This window comes from Dendrobates tinctorius, unplaced genomic scaffold (genome assembly GCF_039654945.1).
Source record: "Dendrobates tinctorius isolate UK_male_01 unplaced genomic scaffold, ASM3965494v1 ptg000059l, whole genome shotgun sequence".
NCBI lineage: Eukaryota > Metazoa > Chordata > Amphibia > Anura > Dendrobatidae > Dendrobates > Dendrobates tinctorius.
Window position 1 is genome coordinate 3,950,698 of NW_027361727.1, and position 23,569 is coordinate 3,974,266.

General features: G+C 46.1%; 1 protein-coding gene across 7 annotated transcripts in view; it reads right to left on the bottom strand.

The window, feature by feature from the left end:
• Window positions 1-23,569, bottom strand: part of NAV2 (neuron navigator 2) — a 479,602-nt gene that overhangs the window by 19,375 nt on the left and 436,658 nt on the right. For 5 of the 7 annotated variants that reach the window (XM_073578323.1, XM_073578319.1, XM_073578322.1 and 2 more), the window contains 14 exons: window positions 20,740-21,025; window positions 19,530-20,208; window positions 18,446-18,898; window positions 18,119-18,184; window positions 15,901-15,945; window positions 13,484-13,644; window positions 12,900-13,082; window positions 8,436-8,488; window positions 6,989-7,012; window positions 6,814-6,888; window positions 2,967-3,050; window positions 2,746-2,857; window positions 2,223-2,371; window positions 251-420 (listed from right to left, as the gene is read on the bottom strand). In XM_073578323.1, the coding sequence (XP_073434424.1) occupies window positions 251-420; window positions 2,223-2,371; window positions 2,746-2,857; window positions 2,967-3,050; window positions 6,814-6,888; window positions 6,989-7,012; window positions 8,436-8,488; window positions 12,900-13,082; window positions 13,484-13,644; window positions 15,901-15,945; window positions 18,119-18,184; window positions 18,446-18,898; window positions 19,530-20,208; window positions 20,740-21,025 (2,540 nt within the window). The remainder of the gene's footprint in view (window positions 1-250; window positions 421-2,222; window positions 2,372-2,745; window positions 2,858-2,966; window positions 3,051-6,813; window positions 6,889-6,988; window positions 7,013-8,435; window positions 8,489-12,899; window positions 13,083-13,483; window positions 13,645-15,900; window positions 15,946-18,118; window positions 18,185-18,445; window positions 18,899-19,529; window positions 20,209-20,739; window positions 21,026-23,569) is intronic. The other 2 variants (XM_073578320.1, XM_073578321.1) reach the window with 2 other exon arrangements.

Consider the following 23,569-nt stretch of genomic DNA (forward strand, 5'->3'; position numbering starts at 1 on the left):
TCTGGGGCAGTGAGGGGGCTAATTCCAGTATCCCTGGTGATCTACGGCAGTGAGGGGGCTAATTCCAGTATCCCTTGTGGTCTGGGTCAGTGAGAGAGCCAATTCCAGTATCCCTGGTTGTCTGGGGCAGTGAAGGAGCTAATTCCAGTATCCCTGGTGGTCTCAGGCAGTAAAGGAATCATTTCCAGTAACCCTGCTGGTCTGGGGCAGTGAGGGAGGATAATTCGTATAGTTGTGATTGGTCACTTACAGGGAGCTGGACTGAGAGCTCCTCATGAGCGGAGTAGACAGAATAGTGTTATGTGGCAGCTTCGGTGATGACGGCAGCGAGGAATCGGTCATTTCCTCAATATCAGAATGGGAAGACGCAGATTTGGGCGACTTCTTCTTGCCAAAGGCTTGTTTAAAGGAGCTTCTCAGCTGTAAGGAAAAAATGGTATATTGTCAGTAATAGACGAGGAGCCCGAGGCCGGGAGATGGAGCAAATAGACAATGACAGGAGGGGGATGGGATGAGCGACGGAGGTGAATGATGACTGTAAGGTGAAGAATGAGCCGGTGGTGGTGAAGATGATGTGATGACAGAAGGAGTGACGGAGGGCTGCAGACCTTACCTCATTCACCTGGGATAAGCAAGCAGAAGGGAATAGGAGGGAAACAACAAGAAAACACAATTTAAACAGACAGGAAAATGCCATATGCACCAAATACAAACAAATACGAACAGGAGGCGGGAGATTCAGCATGCCCTAACCTAGGAAATCTACGACACAGGGAGCGCTGCTCATACACACAATCTGACACTAGACTGGTCAAAACCGATCATTAGAGGTCAGGGGCAATATCTGACTGATGTACTGCAGCCAGCACGGACCTGAAATGGCTGATAACAGGGAACGAAAGATCGCAATCAACAACACAGGAAGTGGGGATACAATTTAGTGAACAATCCCCTCTCCACAAGTCCATTTTTAAAGCTCATCAATAAAGTGATTTCATGTCCGAGCGTCTCGCCATTACACAGAATGGCCTTGACCGGTACTGTCTGTCCTGGACGCTCGCACATTGCAGGGGTGCAAAGCCATGCTAGCTCATCAATTAGGGTCCCATCAGCAGGGCCCCCTGCAGTCAGTCTGGACCTAATCCTTTACAAGGGGTGGTTCTACAAAGAAAAAAAAATGTTTCTCTTCCAAATCTGTGTGTGAGCAGCGGAAAATGGTTAGAAGCAAGCAAATCAACACCAGGGTAGTAAGTAACTATGTGCAGGAAGACACAGTCTAAGTACTTAAAGGGAATGTGTCAGCTAAAACTGACAGTATAAACTTGTAGGGAATATACAGTACTTATAGTGCACCCTTGGAGTGGCTAAGAGGCTGGATGCACAGCTCCACCCACTGGTTTTGCATGTCTCCGCCTCTCTCACTGGTAATTGACAGCACTGACTTGCCTACAACAAACACTGCCTGCAGAGAATGCTCAGGAAACCAGTGTGGTCAGTCACCAGGGAGGGGGCGGGGCATGCAAAACAAGTGGGCGGAACAATGCACTGAGCCTTTTGGTCACACCCAGGGTGCACAGAGCATCTTAATTTACATATTTTATTAAAGTTCAGTTTCTGCAGGACGGAGGCAGCGATTAGAGAACTAAAAGAGCAATTATTATAGGGGCAATATCCCCAACAAGGCTTTGTGCTTGGTTTATACTATCAGTTTGGGGTGGACATACTCCCTTGAAGTTTATGGAGGAGGCTTATATACTTGTTACAGTACAGCAGTGTTTAATAAGATGTGACGTCTATCTGAGAGAGAGTCGGGAGGCCTCCATTCACATATGATTAATATCAGTGGCTTCTCAGCACTGGAGATATGTGATATATAGCAGCGACCAGGGAGCTGTGGAAATGCGCAGCAAGATGAGGACAACTGTACTGCGATACAGCAGCTGTCCCTTTAAGTAACAGCTAATTCTCAAATTGGTAATCCAAGACTAGATTTATAGAGAGAAAAACTAAAATGACAGCACAAGATGGCAGATATAGAGGCAGTGAGGATAGATTGGCTGCTCGAGGACTGGGCACCTCTCTGCTGAAATCTAAGATCAAATATTCCAGTGCTCATGCCCCCAATGAACCAAGCCCCCCATTAAGACTGTGTGAGGGTGCATGACTGACAGCACACAGTCCCAGATCACCATCAGCGCCCATCTGACGCCCGCTCTACACACCCAGTTCTTCCGGTTCTTTTTCTTTTTCGAGTCGCTTTCCACGTTGCTGCCCACGCTGGAGTGACTTGTGGCGCTGTTAATGCTGGAGACACTATCAGATGAATGCTGCCGTCGGATCCGCAGGTCAGCTGATGGCGTCGTCCCATTTCCTGTAGGGGAAAATAAATCTAATCTCTTTACTATGCAAAAAACAACATATAACCATATAAAGAAATAGAGTGCTGGGACTTGTTGTTCCACCTTGCCCTAAGGTGTATTGATACTTCTAGCTGTGGTGCCTTTATCGGCACCATAGCACCACCTATAGGCCAGATACAGTCAAGACTTGGTATACAACACAAATGTTCCCCCTCAGAGGAATCTACAGAGAATGACTGTGGCCTGCTTATTTCTCGCCCGCTTTAGTCACCCCATTCCTAGACTGGAGCCATGGTTACACTGGTCTTACTCGCTCAGCAGATTGCATCAGGAATTACCTGGAGACAGAGGAGCCCGGGGGGGGGATGCGGCTGCCTATTATTACCTTTGCAGCTGAGCTCCGGGGTGTTGATGACACCGTTAATGGCCGCCTGTGCCGCTGCGTTCTGCTTCTTCAGTTGGTCTATGGTTTTCTTTAACTCATTCAGCTCTGAATCCTGAAAAGAAGAAAAAGAAAAAAACAAAGACGTAAAGATTCACGTGGCATTTACTGAGAGCTTATTGCTCTCCGGCGACAGCAGAACTACAACTCCCAACAGTGCTCACCTTCTGTTCTGCCGACATGGTGATACTCTGCAGCCTGATCGTCATGTTGCTCAAACTTTGCTCGAAGGCGGCCACGAGATGAGCCTGGAATAAAGAATAAATGGCAGAATAAAGCGCCCCGCCATTTTATCAGTGACCACAATGTCTGCGATCACGGTCGGCGGAGTTCTATCATTTGCTTCCCTGGCGACACGCGGCACCCGTAACGCACGTCCGTGACGCTGATCGCACATCCTTTTTGTGTAGACATAAGCTTGTTATCTACCTCCAGGACAGGAATGGCGAGATGATGTTACATTCTCAAAGAAAAATGCAGAAATTTCAGAAATATATTTATTTTTATTCAGGGCGTGAAAAGTATTTTACTAAACACGGCTCAATGACTACAAGGTACAGAGAGGAGGTGGAGGGGAAAGTGTTACAGGTCAGGTTGTACCACACACACACGAGGCCCCTACACGTGGAATGTGTGCGAGGCGCGGGAACGTCACCCACGCTCTCACACCTGGCCGCCATATTGGAACGGTACTGCTAGTTATGATCCTTCCCTATCAGCACATCTGTGTCAACCGTTACTGCCTGGTATTTCAGGAAGGGGAGACTAATGTTCTTCAAATAAAAATATAGCAATAACTCCGGAAAGATTCCTGGCTCATGTGATCACTACTGCACTCTGCTGAGCTTGTGCTTGTACTAGAGCGGCAGTGCAAAGCATGGTGGACAAAAAACAGTTGGCTAAAGACCCCCATACACTTCAGACTAGTGTTGGCTGAACCTGTAGATATCGACGGGTTCAGCCGACATTGAAAGATGTATGGGGCCGCCGGACGACATATTGATTACGCATGTCTGATTTTGGGCTGCTGGTCATTCTCCTGGAGAATGTCGGCCGCTGTGTACATTAGCAAACACAGGAGCGCCGTCATTTAGTTGGAGTCACTGATTACCGTAGGTCGGCAATAGGAAATTCTTCTAAAGTGTTTTACAAAGAAAAAAACTTCAAATGATCCTTTTAATGACAGAGATCTTCTTTGAACTCCTCCTGGTCACTAGTGATGCATATAAGATGGCACATACATTTTCTATACATCAAATAAGTCGGCGGGATAATATGGCGGATTCCCGTCCTATGAGTCAGTGCGGATGTGCTCTCTATGTATAGATGCGTCCGCCTGCCCTATAATAGAGGATCAGTGGAAAATGACGTGTGCGCCCCGCACTGGTACTTCTGTATAGCGGCACACGTAGGAAACACAAGAAACGGCATTCTCCACCCAGGGAACGTCACACGCTGCTTATTCACCTAAAACACGCTCATCAGACCGCGACATATCTGCAGCAAATCACTGTGCAAACATTTACTGAGAAAACAGCGAGACACAAAGAAGAGCCGGATGTGCGAGCTCTGCGCATTGTGCGCTAACACAACAAGTCCCTATGGGGCGCTGGGGGAGTACGAGCTCTGCGCATTGTGCGCTAACACAACAAGTCCCTATGGGGCGCTGGGGGACTGCGCTCCCATCTGACCACTGGGCACAGGCTCACACAGAAGATCATCGGCTCAGACAAGTCGACCAAAGGTGAAAAGGAGAGCCAAAAAAGGGTCCCAGACATCTTTATACTTAAAAGTGTGGCAGACAACAGGGAACAATAGATTGTATCTGGGGGGGGGCTTACTGTGGCACAAGTGAATACAGATACAGTGGGGCAAAAAAGTATTTAGTCAGTCAGCAATAGTGCAAGTTCCACCACTTAAAAAGATGAGAGGCGTCTGTAATTTACATCATAGGTAGACCTCAACTATGGGAGACAAACTGAGAAAAAAAAAATCTAGAAAATCACATTCTGTTTTTTTTTCCATTTTATTTGCATATTATGGTGGAAAATAAGTATTTGGTCAGAAACAAAATTTCATCTCAATACTTTGTGATATATCCTTTGTTGGCAATGACAGAGGTCAAACGTTTTCTGTAAGTCTTCACAAGGTTGCCACACACTGTTGTTGGTATGTTGGCCCATTCCTCCATGCAGATCTCCTCTAGAGCAGTGATGTTTTTGGCTTTTCGCTTGGCAACACGGACTTTCAACTCCCTCCAAAGGTTTTCTATAGGGTTGAGATCTGGAGACTGGCTAGGCCACTCCAGGACCTTGAAATGCTTCTTACGAAGCCACTCCTTCGTTGCCCTGGTGGTGTGCTTTGGATCATTGTCATGTTGAAAGACCCAGCCACGTTTCATATTCAATGCCCTTGCTGATGGAAGGAGGTTTGCACTCAAAATCTCACGATACAGGGCCCCATTCATTCTTTCATGTACCCGGCTCAGTCGTCCTGGCCCCTTTGCAGAGAAACAGCCCCAAAGCATGATGTTTCCACCACCATGCTTTACAGTAGGTATGGTGTTTGATGGATGCAACTCAGTATTCTTTTTCCTCCAAACACGACAAGTTGTGTTTCTGCCAAACAGTTCCAGTTTGGTTTCATCAGACCATAGGACATTCTCCCAAAACTCCTCTGGATCATCCAAATGCTCTCTAGCAAACTTCAGACGGGCCCGGACATGTACAGGCTTAAGCAGTGGGACACGTCTGGCACTGCAAGATCTGAGTCCATGGTGGCGTAGTGTGTTACTTATGGTAGGCCTTGTTACATTGGTCCCAGCTCTCTGCAGTTCATTCACTAGGTCCCCCCGCGTGGTTCTGGGATTTTTGCTCACCGTTCTTGTGATCATTCTGACCCCACGGGGTGGGATTTTGCGTGGAGCACCAGATCGAGGGAGATTATCAGTGGTCTTGTATGTCTTCCATTTTCTAATTATTGCTCCCACAGTTGATTTCTTCACTCCAAGCTGGTTGGCTATTGCAGATTCAGTCTTCCCAGCCTGGTGCAGGGCTACAATTTTGTTTCTGGTGTCCTTTGACAGCTCTTTGGTCTTCACCATAGTGGAGTTTGGAGTCAGACTGTTTGAGGGTGTGCACAGGTGTCTTTTTATACTGATAACAAGTTTAAACAGGTGCCATTACTACAGGTAATGAGTGGAGGAAAGAGGAGACTCTTAAAGAAGAAGTTACAGGTCTGTGAGAGCCAGAAATCTTTATTGCTTGTTTCTGACCAAATACTTATTTTCCACCATAATATGCAAATAAAATGAAAAAAAAAACAGACAATGTGATTTTCTGGATTTTTTTTTCTCAGTTTGTCTCCCATAGTTGAGGTCTACTTATGATGTAAATTACAGACGCCTCTCATCTTTTTAAGTGGTGGAACTTGCACTATTGCTGACTGACTAAATACTTTTTTGCCCCACTGTATGTATGGGTAAAGGAATATTCACATATCCTGCAAATGCTGATAATAGGTAAAAATATTTTGCATTTATCTATCCTGACTCTACTCAGCCTAAAATGGCTGATAACAGCAAACAGAAGGCTGCATGCACTGTAAAGGGTGCAACATCATGGTGCACAAAAAGGGCGACAACGGCATATAAGGGAGCATCGTCAGCGCATAAGGGGGCGATATAACAGCACATGGGTGTTCACCTGTTGAGCAGTATGATATTATTGTGGAGGAGTTTTGGGATCAATGTAGAGGGGTTTAATATCACTTTTACGAGTAAGATATGATGGTACAGGATGTGAGGTCACCATCACAGTACCGGTGTTCGATATCCGTATATAGTAATATGACATCGGAGGTATAATGTTACTGTATCTGTACATATCATCGCCATAACTAGGTATGACATCACTGCATAGGGGTGTAATATCCCCCCCTTATAGAATGACATGACTGTTGAGGGGTATGATTTCACTGTATAAGGGTACGCCATTTTACAAGACAACTTACATTGGCACTAAGCTGGGTTGTCAGGGCGGACACTTTTTCTTGGGAGGAATCCAACTCTCTTCTTAATTTGCGGATCTAAAAAAGAACCAACACATTTGATAAAGGCCACAGCGGACTACCGGCACAATCCGGAATATTAGATGATTTAATAGAAGATTACACTGAAGATACAAACCTCTGAATGGCACTTTTCTTCTGGCTGCAAAAGATAAAGAAGGAAAAAAAAAGTCCCATGAAATTCCATTTATAGAGAGCGGCGTCGACCCGCAACTCTGATATATTTCTCTTTCATCCCCTATAAATAGCAGCAGGAGACGAGATCTGTGCAGACTTGTTTGATTTTCCCTTATTTGGGCAGTTTTTTTAATGAAACTATCGCTGCATTAGATAAGAGACCGGCAAAAAAAAAAAATAAGAAAAACACCCCCGACTGATGACATTCAGTGCCGCAGACGTCTAACACCCATCTCATGAATTTAATGGGATCCTCTCGGAACAAGAGCTGTTCATGTCTCACCTTCCTGCCGCAGGGACAATAAACGCACAGTGGTCACCGGATCTGCATTGTTAGGAGCGGTCAGCGCCGGGGGGCCCCTCTGAAGGGTTTATGGGGGGTTTTAATAGCAACAAGTGCAAATAATTCTCAAATTGAAGGGTGCTGCCTGAGTCAACCCTCACAATTAATGCATTTACAATGGAAAATTAAGCTACTTTGCTATTTTTCCTAATTAATAATCTACCGTTTTAGGTATACAGTTCCAATGCATACCGATTGGTCTCAATGGTTACAATCCCATGGTGTAGAATCCTGCTACTCCTTCATAATATACATTTGGTAGGTAGAGACAATATGATGCAGAACTAGACTATACAGAATTTGTTTGGTAACCATGGAGACACATAGAAATGCATAGGAACTGCAGACATAAAACACTAGTACTCTTTTAAAGACTTTTTGCTTCTATTCTGCAGAGATAGACTTACACTTGAAACGCCAAAACTCCCTAGCAAAAATAATCCCTCAAGCTATTCTCTTTTTTTTTAGCCATTTCTTAGATAAATCTGTTTCTGGGAAAGCTGGGCACCAATCACTACGACTGGCAGATGTCCTACAGTCCTGAGGGGCACTTCATCCTAGTCGTGCAGCAATATGGGGGATGTATAACTGACCCCATAGACAGTAATAATAATAGTCGCCTGGCTTTACCAAAAACAGATGTGTCTGCAACTGCATAAAACCAAACAAAAGGAGGCAGCATGGCGGCTCATTATCTGCATTACTTTTGGAGGGGCATTATTACCCATTCCATTTTGGCACCTTTGCTTTTTTACTGTCCCCACATAGAAAGATTCACATTTAAGGGTCTCGTAAAACTCAGGAGACGTTGTTACATTAACAAAGACCCGAGGGGCTGCAAATAGTGAGTAGGAAATGAAGACAGAACTATATAGACGAGAGTTATAAAGCGGATTCCTTCACTAAAAGCTCCAGATTAAACAGCTAATCCTGCTGACTGACATCAGCCACTGCCGACCTGCACCGCAACCGAGTACGCAAAGCGCAAACGTCCATTACATTACATAGATTAATATAAGAAATATATATGGACAATTATACTTACAGTGGAGTATACAGAAGATGTGCTGGATACCAGAGACAGCGAAGATCCATGAACTGAGGGTTACAAAAAGGGGCGACATCAGGCACGTAGAACAACAGCTGAGCACAGATCAGAGCCTCCCCATACAGCTGAGCACAGATCAGAGCCCCCCACACAGCTGAAAACAGATCAGAGCCCCCCCATACAGCTGAGCACAGATCAGAGCCCCCCACACAGCTGAGCACAGATCAAAGCCCCCCCCCATACAGCTGAGCACAGATCAGAGCCCCCCATACAACTGAGCCCAGATCAGAGCCCCCCTTACAGCTGAGCCCAGATCAGAGCCCCCCTTACAGCTGAGCCCAGATCAGAGCCCCCCACACAGCTGAGCACAGATCAGAGCCCCCCACACAGCTGAGCACAGATCAGAGCCCCCCCATACAGCTGAGCACAGATCAGAGCCCCCCCACACAGCTGAGCACAGATCAGAGCCCCCCCATACAGCTGAGCACAGATCAGAGCCCCCCCATACAGCTGAGCACAGATCAGAGCCCCCCCATACAGCTGAGCACAGATCAGAGCCCCCCCATACAGCTGAGCACAGATCAGAGCCCCCACACACAGCTGAGCACAGATCAGAGCCCCCACACAGCTGAGCACAGATCAGAGCCCCCCACACAGCTGAGCACAGATCAGAGCCCCCCACACAGCTGAGCACAGATCAGAGCCCCCCACACAGCTGAGCACAGATCAGAGCCCCCCCCACACAGCTGAGCACAGATCAGAGCCCCCCCATACAGCTGAGCACAGATCAGAGCCCCCCCATACAGCTGAGCACAGATCAGAGCCCCCCCATACAGCTGAGCACAGATCAGAGCCCCCACACACAGCTGAGCACAGATCAGAGCCCCCACACAGCTGAGCACAGATCAGAGCCCCCCACACAGCTGAGCACAGATCAGAGCCACCCACACAGCTGAGCACAGATCAGAGCCCCCCACACAGCTGAGCACAGATCAGAGCCCCCCACAAAGCTGAGCACAGATCAGAGCCCCCCACAAAGCTGAGCACAGATCAGAGCCCCCCACAAAGCTGAGCACAGATCAGAGCCCCCCACACAGCTGAGCACAGATCAGAGCCCCCCACACAGCTGAGCACAGATCAGAGCCCCCATACAGCTGAGCACAGATCAGAGCCCCCCACACAGCTGAGCACAGATCAGAGCCCCCCACACAGCTGAGCACAGATCAGAGCCCCCCACACAGCTGAGCACAGATCAGAGCCCCCCACACAGCTGAGCAAATCAGAGCCCCCATACAGCTGAGTACAGATCAGAGCCCCCCATACAGCTGAGCACAGATCACAGCCCCCCCATACAGCTGAGCACAGATCAGAGCCCCCCACACAGCTGAGCACAGATCAGAGCCCCCATACAGCTGAGCACAGATCAGAGCCCCCCCATACAGCTGAGTACAGATCAGAGCCCCCCACACAGCTGAGCACAGATCAGAGCCCCCATACAGCTGAGTACAGATCAGAGCCCCCCCATACAGCTGAGCACAGATCAGAGCCCCCCATACAGCTCAGTACAGATCAGAGCCCTCCCCATACAGCTGAGCACAGATCAGAGCCCCCCATACAGCTGAGCACAGATCAGAGCCCCCCACACAGCTGAGCACAGATCAGAGCCCCCCATACAGCTCAGTACAGATCACAGCCCCCCCCCCATACAGCTGAGCACAGATCAGAGCCCCCATACAGCTGAGCACAGATCACAGCCATTCCTACTAAGATCATCGTGTCCAGCTAATCTGCATTAGCTCCTAGAGTTTGATAAGACAGCAAGTGGATTTCAGACAACCTCAGATCTGTTTCCCCCATGCTTTACACTGCAATTCAGATTCTTCAGATTAGCTGCAGTTTCTAAATCACACAATTAGGCCTCTTTCACACTTCAGTTGCTTGACGTCAGTTGAAATCCGCCGAGTTGAGAAAAAAAACGGATCCGCCATTTTTTTTGGCGGAATCCGTTTTTTTCCCATAGACTTAAATTAGCGGCGGATTGTGACGGATGGTCGTCTGTTGCATCTCCAGCCGTCTGGAGTGGACAGACAAAGGAACGTTTTTGTCAGCGGCGGAACCGCTTTTTTAAACTGAGCATGCCCAGAAGAGTTTACCATGCAAGCAATTTACCCCCTAAATGCCGTTCTGGAACAGACCCAAAAATTCTCTCTCTCCTTTTCCAGAGCTCTGTTCCTTTAAATTTCATACACTGGCAGATCCATCCACAAAACGGATCTGGTGCACCCGTTTTTTACAAAGCGGAAACGGATCTATTTTTTCACACTTTGGCGGATTTCAACTGAAGTGTGAAAGAGGCCTTAGAATAACGTATGTGAATGAAAAATTAATTTCATTACTGCAAGGGCAGAAATTAAACACTCAGGTTCTTTAAGTCTTGAACTCTTCTTTATTGAGGCTATCAGTCACAGACATCATTCTGGTTCAGGTGCCGCTGATCACTTGCTAAACTATAGGCAATGTGGTGTCTCCAGCACTGGAGGAGCTCGTCGTCTCACACCAGAACTGTCATATCTGTTTGTCTTGCAAGTCCAGTCCACAACAATGAGCCTGTGACATCGGTAAGCCGTCCCGTCTCCCCGGGCAGCCACACGGCCGCTCTCCCTCCAGACAGCGGACCACAGGGTGGAAAGGGAAATAAATGCTAATTGGATACTGGGTGAGGTGAGGGGCACCACGGACAACTGCCACACACAGTACCCACGCACTGTATCCCGCAGCCCCCGCCACACAGCTTTCCACGGATCCTGAATGCATGTGCGAAACAGTTTAAACCTTCCTTAAAAACACATACTGTATATGAGCAATTCAGCAACACCTGGCGATTCTCATCTCTAGGGTACAAACACGACCAGCTAGGATGATGCAGATATGGAGGAGACAGACTACAGCAGATGGTCAGGACGCCTCCAGCATTACTCGGATGACACTTCTTCAGGTTCTGTAGTATCTAGTACTAGGGTTCGAATCAAGGAAACGTTATCACACCTAGAATAAAAGCTTCACACAACCAGTGCAGATGACGTGTAACCCTATAGCTTCCCTGCTGCCGGCTGGTAACAGATTACATGGAAACCACAGTCTCACGATGTGTACGATAAATTATCTGGGCTTAGTCGTGTCTGTTCCCAGGAAAAGTTGAAGACCCCTCTACTGACACCACCACACTAGGCTCCTAAATGGTAAATCTGCAAAATTAAGCCATTAAATGCTATGGGTGGGGATATGCCAATGCACGATCAGGAGTCTGGGAGAGCAGGGAGACCACCCACATTCATGTGAATATTGAGATTTCCCACCAGTGTCACATTATACACAACACAGGGTGTCGTCTCAACACGAAATATCATCTCTTATCAAAAAGTAATACCCTGCAGGTCTCAGTGGAAATCTTTAGGTATTTGCCCCGCAGCACATATAAGACACAAGGACAGGTGCGTCACATTGGTGGGTAGATGCTGGTGAGGTTCATTCCCAGGCACTCTTTATGTCAGAGCAGCAATGCACATAACTAGAGGCTACTACAGGTGCAGATCCTGTATAGGACACACCTGACCCCCATTATACAGTATATACTGATCCCAAGTTACTTCCTGTATTATACTCCAGAGCTGCACTCACTATTCTGCTGGTGCAGTCACTGTATACATACATTACATTACTGATCCTGAGTTACATCCTGTATTATACCCCAGAGCTGCACTCACTATTCTGCTGGTGCAGTCACTGTATACATACATTACATTACTGATCCTGAGTTACATCCTGTATTATACTCCAGAGCTGCACTCACTATTCTGCTGGTGCAGTCACTGTATACATACATTACATTACTGATCCTGAGTTACATCCTGTATTATATTCCAGAGCTGCACTCACTATTCTGCTGGTGCAGTCACTGTGTACATACATTACATTACTGATCCTGAGTTACATCCTGTATTATACTCCAGAGCTGCACTCACTATTCTGCTGGTGCAGTCACTGTGTACATACATTACATTACTGATCCTGAGTTACATCCTGTATTATATTCCAGAGCTGCACTCACTATTCTGCTGGTGCAGTCACTGTGTACATACATTACATTGCTGATCCTGAGTTACATCCTGTATTATACTCCAGAGCTGCACTCACTATTCTGCTGGTGCAGTCACTGTGTACATACATTACATTGCTGATCCTGAGTTACATCCTGTATTATACTCCAGAGCTGCACTCACTATTCTGCTGGTGCAGTCACTGTGTACATACATTACATTGCTGATCCTGAGTTACATCCTGTATTATACTCCAGAGCTGCACTCACTATTCTGCTGGTGCAGTCACTGTGTACATACATTACATTACATTGCTGATCCTGAGCTACATCATGACTATTTTGTGATTTTGATAGCCACTTACCTTCTTCAAATCCGTCACGAAATGATCCAGAGCGGCTCATGGTTCTGGTCTTCTCATCCAGAGACATGGAGCTGTTCCTGTAGCGGGGTTCTCCGTAGTGATCGCCGTCTGTGTTGGACAGGCTGTGCGTCCGGAGCATGGTGGAGTTGGACAAACCCATGTGAGCTGCAGTTGTAGGACTTGCTATAAAGGAAAGAAATCACAGCGGGCAATGAGCGACATCATCATGAACTATCATGGCATTACATTATCTAGCGCCCAAGAAGAACTGAAATCTGAAAGTAACAATTCTTAAATAATTACATTCCATGACTCGTGGTTAGCACATTGGGATCGAGGGGGTGTGGGTGGAGGGGGGAACAAATGGGACCTTTTCTAGAGCAGAAAGCAAAAAATATAGAAGAAATCATGTCCCCTCATAATAGGAAGGTAAAAAAGCTATGAGAGTATGGATTAGATGGGCACAAGGGATATTGATGGGAGAGGATGCGGGTTTAGGTGAGTGAACCTCTGTAGACCATTCATTGATCCATGTGGCATTACATTACTATGGTCGCTCTCCAGTCGTCCATACAAAGACTCACCGAGCTGCGAGAAGTTAAATCTGGTGCCGGAGGGCGAGGTTATACTGGAGCTGGGCGAGAATGGCGAGCTACTGGCAGTGTCCTGGAGTCCGCTGGATGAATGAGAGCGCAGCCATTCCTTGGTATCATCTTGGTTTCGGAGCTGAGAAGATGGAGCGTACCTGCATGGACCAGGGATAAAAAAAAAAAAAAAAAAAAAGAATAAAATGATTAATTCTGGAAAGAAGGAGCTGTGGGGCAGCAAATGCTAAAAACACAACCACATTATAAGTCAAACTCCGAGCGGATGCATTTTGTTACAGTATTAAGCGATGGTACATGGGGGTAAAGCAGACAAGGCGACAACCAACACAGCCACCATTATGGCCTCCCTAAGGGTCGTCACCCCGCCTCTCCTGTCCAGTCACGCTGTGATACGGCCCTACATGCTGGATTCTTGGGTGACAACCTTCATAAGTTATCTATGTAGTATTCAGCTGTCCTAAAACCAGATGTTATAATGAAAAAGCTGCACAGAAGAGGAAAACCTACATCACAATTTCTACATTCACGTTCAGGGGTGCAATAGTTGCAAAATCACACAGGAAAGGTGGCCTGCTGGGGCATGCTGGAACTTGTAGTTACGACACAGGGGAATTATGTTCATTTGAAATCACAGGATCCTCATGTGTCCCCCCTACCCATTCACTGCCCAATACAGCCAAAAGCAACAGGTGCAACTGCAGAAAAAAAAATCACACAGGAAATCTATTGTCATGCGCCGGGCAGAACAGGCAAGAACCACTGATGGCTCTGCCAGTAAGGAAAGACTCTGTACAACCTGCTGGATGTAACATTACATGGTAAAATCATTGTAAGGCAAACATCATGAAATTCAACCCAGTACATCCTTCAAAGCAAAGCCAGGAAGCCGTATTACACTTTACATAGAAAATACAATTCTAAGTCACTATGTATCTGGTATTATACTCCAGAGCTGCACTCACTATTCAGCTGGGGCAGTCACTATGTACATACATTACATTACTGATCCTGAGTTACATCCTGTATTATACTCCAGAGCTGCACTCACTATTCTGCTGGTGCAGTCACTATGTACATACATTACATTACTGATCCTGAGTTACATCCTGTATTATACCCCAGAGCTGCACTCACTATTCAGCTGGGGCAGTCACTGTGTACATACATTACATTACTTATACATTACTGCGCTCACTATTCTGCTGGTCCAGTCACTGTGTACATACATTACATTACTGATCCTGTACTGATCCAGAGTTATATCCTGTATTATACTCCAGAGCTGCACTCACTATTCTGCTAGTGCAGTCACTGTGTACATACATTACATTACTGATCCTGAGTTACATCCTGTATTATACTCCAGAGCTGCACTCACTATTCTGCTGGTGCAGTCACTGTGTACATACATTACATTACTGATCCTGCGTTACATCCTGTATTATACTCCAGAGCTGCACTCACTATTCTGCTGGTGCAGTCACTGTGTACAGACATTACATTACTGATCCTGAGTTACATCCTGTATTATACTCCAGAGCTGCGCTCACTATTCTGCCGGTGCAGTCACTGTGTACATACATTACATTACTGATCCTGAGTTACATCCTGTATTATACTCCAGAGCTGCGCTCACTATTCTGCTGGTGCAGTCACTGTGTACATACATTACATTACTGATCCTGAGTTACATCCTGTATTATACTCCAGAGCTGCACTCACTATTCTGCTGGTGCAGTCACTGTGCACATACATTACATTACTGATCCTGAGTTACATCCTATATTATACTCCAGAGCTGCGCTCACTATTCTATTTCTATAAACTGCAATACGGTGATGAAAGGTGAACCATGTCCTACGTGTTATTAAGGAGACTATAATAAAACACATCTTATATTGTAGTGCGTGCATGTGGCCGTTCCTCCCCCCTCAGTGGTTTATAGGGGCAGCTGTAGCCTTTTACACTTATCTGAAACTTGAGTTTCAGTGGATTTACATGCAGACAGATGCTGCCCGGACTTTTGATGTCAATGTAGTCTGCTCTGCATAGACAGAAAAGTTGTATCTGCACAACTTTGTCAACGGATTTCTGCTGGATCAGTTCTAACTGGTGATTACTGGACATGTGAACAGAGCCTTAGCCAATGTACTAAGGATTTCTGGAGTCACCACCTCGGTTCACTACTAGCCACATTTAAAAGGTATCTGGTTCTAGTGGCAAATTCCCTTTAATGACACCACACAGGACACACTGTCACATCCTATCATGCAAAACACACACAACAAAGGTAAGATGGAACAAAAAGAACCAGTAATATCGGGTCACATGAAGACCCACAGCCAAAATGGAGAAGGCACCACACCACAAAGCAGGCGCCACTGAGACGATACCTGAATCCTTTCTTAGGTAAAGTGTTTCTATCAAGATGAGGATCACTGCAGCAAAGTCAAAAGAGGAGAGAAGACTTCAGAGGGAGGAAGAAGCTGGCGGGGTAGAGAGACGGACAGACGGAGCCGGCCGCAAACATAGGAAGACGCGCACACAAACGTGCAGATTACGTGGACACGAGGAGCGTGCAAAGTGCGGGATCAGACATGGATGTGCACAAAGGAGAACGGTTACCATAAGGGAGGACACACAGGACACTCATCAAGATGGAGGCCCTGCAGCTTGTTGTGGATCAGACTATAAATGTAGCAGAGCTGAACTCGTCCATTCTCTTTTCTTGGGGCTGTTCGGCTTGTGCCTTATAAACAGCATGTATCACCTACCTGATGGCTATGGCGGTAAGTGTATGAACACTGGGGGTACCACTGCTGGAATCTCCACCACTGTGCGGTCACACGTCACCACCGCTCTGTTCACACAGAGGACTCTGGCATCCCCCCAGCAGCTGGACCCCCAATCACCATACATTTGTGGTTATTTATTAGACAACCCCTATACAATGGGAAAAGTGGATGATCCTGGGGTCCAACAAAAATAAGACTAATGTCCACCAAAGGGATGCAACATTGTAAGTGAACAAGTGGCCATCTGACAGACAGATCTGCCGTCAATGAGGTCACGTCCAAGAAGAGGGCATGAATGAGGGGCAGCGCAATATGTACTCTCTGATGAAACAGGAAGGCCCTGAGCCCAATTGCAGCAGATCAGGGTGTACATATTTATATGCCCAGCATACGGCGACATCGCAGGGCGAGGAGATGTAGACGCTCCTCTCGGCAGTGCAGGTACAGACACCTCTTAGTCGCTGGGTTCCTGAATAAGGTGCTACACCCTGGCTGGCAACATGCAGGGACTCGGCAGCGTTCATTATATAGCTGCCTAATTACCTGGGGCAATTAATCTTGGAGCGCACCTCATGTAACCTAGATTTTCTCTAGCTGCAAGGCAGGATGACGCACAGCTTGGCTTCCGCCCTACCCCAGTTTACCTGCCGGCAGTGCGCCAATTACTACATTTTGCATCTTATTTTGATGCAATTTCAAAACATACAAAAAAAAGAATCTCAAAAATTGCTAATTTACTTTATTTCCAGGATATAAAAGGCATAAACAGCAATGCCCTAGTTTAGGGGCCTCGTGAACATCAATCCTCTGCTATCGGCTGCCAGTCTAATGTGAATGGGGGCCTCCCGACTCTCCCCTTACAGATGATGATGTCGGGGGAGATCAGGATCTGGACTCTGACAGCGGCTCTCCCATAGAAAACCCAGCAGCAGCGCTCAGCCCAGGCGAATGTTACTGTGTATAGGGGAGTCGGGAGAGAACTGTCGGCTATCTACTGTATAAGGGGGCGGCTTTTGAACTTGTGCTGCTGGGGAGACCTGTAGACTGTGAATAAGATGCAGACTACAGGCTGCCATTACACAGCCCTTAGACCAGACTGTCAGGGAAATTCCCACTGAATCCTTGCAGCCATAACACTAGTTTATTATTACTGATCATATCTTCTATCGATTTCAAAAGCGATATTAGAAAAAAAAAAAAAAAAATCTGTATTCCCTCCTTTTCTGCCAAGTTTTCAATAGCTACATTCAGCATCTTCTTAGCCTGATCCCTTCATGGGACGGACAGGTGACATCCAATATGGCCACTAATAAGCCTCCAATATTGGGTCATCATCCAACTTTACTGGAGCCCAGAAAAGGCATTTTGGCATAATTTTACATTGATCTAATCCAATCTAAAGTCTGGCAACCGTACAATCCCTTTTGGGCAGCCATATTGGTTGTCACCCAGCTTTCGCAGACGCATTTCATAAGATAACCAAATGTATGAAATGACTGCGGATTTTTAGGGGAAAATGTTGGGTCACCATCAGCTATTTTCAGATTATTTTGCCAAACACAAGTCATGATGCAGACACACAAGAAAAAAAGCTTGTAGAGGACGGACGCTTACCACAAAGCGCAAGAATGACTGAAGACAAAAGACGTGATGACAAGCGGAGGGACGGGGGGCAGTGAAGCCGCATGCCACAAAGAAAAAAAAATCAAGCAAAAAGCCTCCGAGTGTGATGGCGGCCCGGGGACGAGAGAAGGAACAGCACAGGCGGCAGGTGATGAACACTCAGGCTGACGGCAGCCATGACAGACACCGTTACCTGTCCTGCTTCCGGGGGAGAGTATTTCTGCTGAATTTAGGACTAGCACCGGGGGAGGAGAGAGGGCTACAGAAACGGGGGAACAGATCGAAGAGGGAAAAAAAAACATTATTAGTAAATTAATAAAAAGGGAACAAGTAAAGAAAAGGGCGATATGTGTAATTGCACTTAAAAACAGCAAAGAGTTAAACGGCCTATGTAAAAATACATAATTATTAAAGAATTTCTGCGACTTGCTGATATGCTTTATGTTGTAATTTTTCACCTATTTCAAGATTCCCGCTTGCTGTCAGAGAATGTGAACATTCCTATTTACTGGTCACTCACCTCTCGGACATGGTGGTCTTCACACTGTTGGTTCTGACAAAGCCAGACATGGAGTCGTCCCGTGGAGAGGCTGTCATGGCGCTCGGTGAGTTGTTACTGCTGAGGGATATGTCAATGGACTCGCAGCTGGTGTGCAGGCTGCTGATCGACTGGTAGCCCAGACCGTCCTTACTGACCGCAGAGGAGCTGCTGGCGTTGGTGCCCCAGGTCAGGCTATTGGAAGGTGCCGAGTGAGCGGAGCCGGGGCTGGAGGCCAGAGGAGATGGGTTCAGATCCATATTTTTACCATACAGGGGGCTACTACCTCCGCTGCTCAGAATACCGCTCCCGGAAGGGGAGTCTGGGTGGGCCTGGGAATTCATGGTGGCATGGGGGTTGGAAATAATCATGGAGTTTTTCATATTTTCTGAGGTTGTGGTGGGTCCTTGTTTGTTCGGCTTTCCGCCAAAAAGCCTAAAACGGGAATGACACATTCATCGAGACGTTTTAGTGCCTTCTCATTTCTTGCTTTTTATGTGAAAACCGGTTTACAACACATTGCCGCTAATCAATGCAAACATTAATGCAAATATTGGCTCATTTTTCGCACTTGTGCCCTCTTAGGTCATAGGGAAGAAAGCAAAAAAAATCTATAAAGATGCATCCAATTAATGCCAATACACCTACTGGAAATGTGCACAGCAGCACAGAGTATTTTACAAGATCTTGTTGAAGGTCATCTATATGGTTAAATATTCTCTTTGCCACTATGCAACTCAAAGTTTGTTTGACTTTCTACAAGATCAATTTAAAAAAAAGATCAACTTAAAAAAAAAATTAAAAATAACTCCTGAAATACTCTGTGCCACTGTTTGGCTCCTGTATCTCAGGTAAAGATTGTGCTCCTCTTGGAGGAGGGGATAAGCCACACACGTGTTAATGTTAGTTAGGACAAGGGGCAGTGTTATGGTGAAAGGGGGTAAATGCAGATAATTAGGGGGTTATATGTTGTGGGAGCAAGTTCAACAGCAACACAAAGAGAGGAGCATGGATGGCAGTGACTTTCTGATGGCTGCCATGATACATTTTGCACTACACCCCGTACCTGCGCAGGGTTGGTGACGACACATCGGGGTATTTGGTTCCTTGCTGGCGAGTTCCGTTTGGGACACCTTGTGACACCGGGTTCATTTTGATGGAGTTACCGGAGGCGATGCTCTCATTGTCAGATGAAATTCCTTTCTCACGGTCGGTTTGGTTCATCAGTCCAGACACAGAGTTATTAAGAGTCATCTTGCTGGTCAGTTTGGGGACAGGGAGGCCTGCTGACTTGCTGCTGATATTAGAGTCAATGCTACTGGTGCTGGACCGGTTACCGGTTCCGCTCCGTGACTTGCTAGGACGTGGTAAACTGCGGTACTGGAGATTGGTCCTGGCACTGAGCTGTAGGTATCCATCATCATTGTGCGATCCATCCACACTGGCCTTACGGTTCGAGGACCGGCCGATGAGTCCCGAAGACTTTGGCATTTTACCTAAGGTGGCGGAGCCGCTAGTTATGGTTGCCCCGCTGGTTGTGATGATCGGCATGCCAACCACTGAGCTCCCCTGTTTCTTAAACCCAAAGGTATTAGTGTTGGCAGTGATTGTCCGTGAGGAATTGCTCAGGGATTTCTTGGTCTCATCACCGCTGCTGCGGCCTGCATCTGACGGCGAACGTTTCACCTGAGCTGACTTTGGAGACAGTCTTCCTTTCTCAGATACTTTTGCATCGTCTGTTTTTCCTGTCAAAAGGCAACAAAAATAATATAAATTAACACTTCATAATCCAGGAGAGTTGACTGAGCAGGGACACTAGATACCAGTCTGCATTTTACGCCAGAAATTTCACATACTGCGCTCCGAAAACCACAAATGTGAATATCTCTGCAATGGATTGACACAGAGCAAAAAAAACGGAAGAGAGCCATAGAGTCAGAGACGCTTAGGGATTTTTACAAGGAAACTTAATTTTTTTGAACAAGTGACAGATCTTCTATAAGCTCTGCAGCATTGAAAATGCTGCTCTGGAGTAAAAACAGGCTGCGACTAATGATCAAACTACCAAAGTCTTTTGTTCATATAAAACTATGATGTAAATATTATAAATACACTGCAAGACTGTTGTGTATGCAATGTCCTAGTAGAAATATATAACTGTGTAATAGGTGAACCTCCCCTTTAAGTAGCAAACAAAGGAACAGGAATTGGCACACTCCATGGAAAGGGCTGGTGACGTGAGAAGACTCTAGTGCTGTGGGTCTGGGTCATCTTACCGGTCCCAGGTGTTTTCAGCGTCCCTGTGGTGGTTTTGGTGCGTGGGCTTGTGATCCCCACTTGAGCTGTCATTCCTCGCCTCCAGGACCCAGTCTGTGATATGACTGTGTTCTTCCTTCCGGACGTGCTTTTGTCGGACTCGTCGGACAGGTCAGAGGGGTTCTTCCTCCATTTACACCCAGACTCCATCTTCATGCCACTGTCCGAGATGCCATCTGACCTCTTCAAGTCATCGCCGGACCAGAGAGAGTTACGGTCGATCTGTAAGTGTTTTTCTGTGTCGGTCTTTAAAGAAGACATTGAAATTGGTTCAAAAGTGGAATTGATAATCTCTGCTCAATGCAATCAATACACAGTAGTCTGAAAGGTGGGTGCAGAAGGGCTTCACATCATAAAGTACTGCCCTTCATACAATCCATTACTTTTTTAAGGGTCTCATTACTATATGTATACAATAGGTCATCCTTCTGCTGTGACCCCCAGTGATCAGATGGGTGAAACGGACAGCAAGTGTTCAATTTCCCTGCAGCGCCTCCACAGGTGATAGGAAACATTACACAACTATATGTGTAATGGGATAATGAACAAACCCCTCCACATAATCTATAAATCACATACAATATAAAGCCTATATATTATGGGAGGAGGCTGACGGGGCATGAGATGATCAGCTACAAATCAAACATGTGGGGTTAAATGAAAATCATGTGGGGTTTTCCAAAGGACAGGGTGAAAATTAGCTGGGATTATATAATGCGGGGGTGATGATCAGGAGCAGGGGTGATTATTAGGTTGCATGTGGGGTATAACAGGATGAAAATCAGATGAGAATGGTATTAGGTGTGAGTGGGGGGTGGTGTTCTTACTCGCATAGAAAAGATGAGAGTTGTACCCTCTCTGCACCAGAGAGCTGTAAATTATATGTCTCTGGGTGTACGGTGACCAGAAAAGCCCCTGGACCCTTCCCCCACTAGCACCTGAGAGACACCCATCCTTCAGTGGAAAAATTAAGGTCTATAGCCGTTATATACAGCTCTGGCAAAAATTAAGAGACCACTTCCAAATTTTCAGTTTGTCTGATTTTTCTCTTTATAGATATATTTTTGAGTAAAATGTAAATTGCTCCTTTATTCTATAAACTTCTGACAACATGTCTCCGAATTTCCAAGCAATAAATTTTGTATTTTTTTTCTGACAAAGAAAAATGGTCAAAATTTTTTAAAAAACCCCAGTGCTTTCAGACCTCAAATAATGCCAAGAAAACAAGTTCATAATCATTTAGAAACAACAATACTAATGCTGTAACTCAGGAAGAGTTCAGAAATCAATATTTTGTGGAATATCCATGATTGTTAATCCCAGCTTTCCTGCGTCTTGGCTGCTTTCCACCAGTCTCTCACCCTGCTTTTGGGTGACCTTATGCCACTACTGGTACAAAAATGTAATCAGTTCTTCTTTGTTTGATGGCTTGTGACTATCCATCATCCTCCTGATTACATTCCAGAGGTTTTCAATAGGGTTCAGGTCTGGAGTTTGGGCTGGCCATGACAGGGTTTTGATGTGGTGGTCTCTTAATTTTTGCCAGAGCTGTATATATGTGTACTTCTCTATGCAAATGTCACATCTGCATTCTTCTCACATCATTACTTTACAGTGCAGCACTGATCTCCACTACATTCTCATTAAGGGAAGTCAGTTGTATGGCTGCTTCTATAAACAGGCTCCTGTCATACAGCTAATTATACGAATATGACGCATCTACCCCCAGAACATAGAGCATCTAACACAAGCTAACTACGAAGAACAAGACCTGAGAGTCTGTGCAGATTTAGCTCCTGGTGACAGATATCTTCTTCTATGGAACAGAAGTAATCTTAAAGGGAAAGTTAAGGTGAGAATGAATGGGGTTGTTAGCTGTATGGCTGCTTGGTGGGCAGCCATCTCTCCCATACATGAACTGGAGCTCAACCATGTGTTCATGCAAGCGAGGAGAGAGGATAAAGCCACTGCCGGAAGTCTCGAGCGGTGGCTTTTTCCACTGAAATCAAAAGTGTTGAATATTGAATTTCCATGTGCCCAATCATTCTGTCCCCCAACGTTATCTGTCAGGAGACCCCGATACACCTCATAAGGACGGCTTTCATCTAGTGTGTATGGGGTCGTTAACCCGGCTCCCGACCCTTTCTGCGCACTAAAGTTGTGCGAGTTCTTGCTGGATCCTACAGAGCCCAACAACCTTGTCCCTGCAGTTTTTACATAATTTATACTTGTTTTTAGCTGATAATGAAAGCAGATACCCTGACACATCACAGAAGAAGCCAGATCTATTTGCACAATAATCTGGGATAAGAAAATTCGCCCTGAAATACCGACGTGCTTACACACAAACACCCACCATCATCACTGCAGAGAAGTGCAACCAACAGACCGCAATCTAGACTCAGCCTGAAATTACAGGAAGCACAATGTGGCTGGCAGTAATGAATGCCTCTCGGCCCCAGCAATGCGTCTGGCACAGGGCAGACTACTGAGGGGCACTACTGTATGATTAGGAGTAGTTTGGAAGATGTGAGGGATGCCACATGTGCCCATCCTTAATGTGGGGGACAAGGGGCTTTACGCCTTATGGGCAGCGAGGGATAAAATTCAGGCACAAGGTGGAAATAATCCACGACAGGGTTAGAGGATCATCTAAGGATTCTCACTTCCCATATTATTAGGTCATTGCCTTATTTTCAGTGCAGGGACACATCACATCAACTCAAAGAATCCACCCAGACACGGGAGGATAAATTATCCACAAAAAGCCTGAAAACTGGTTCCAAGAGA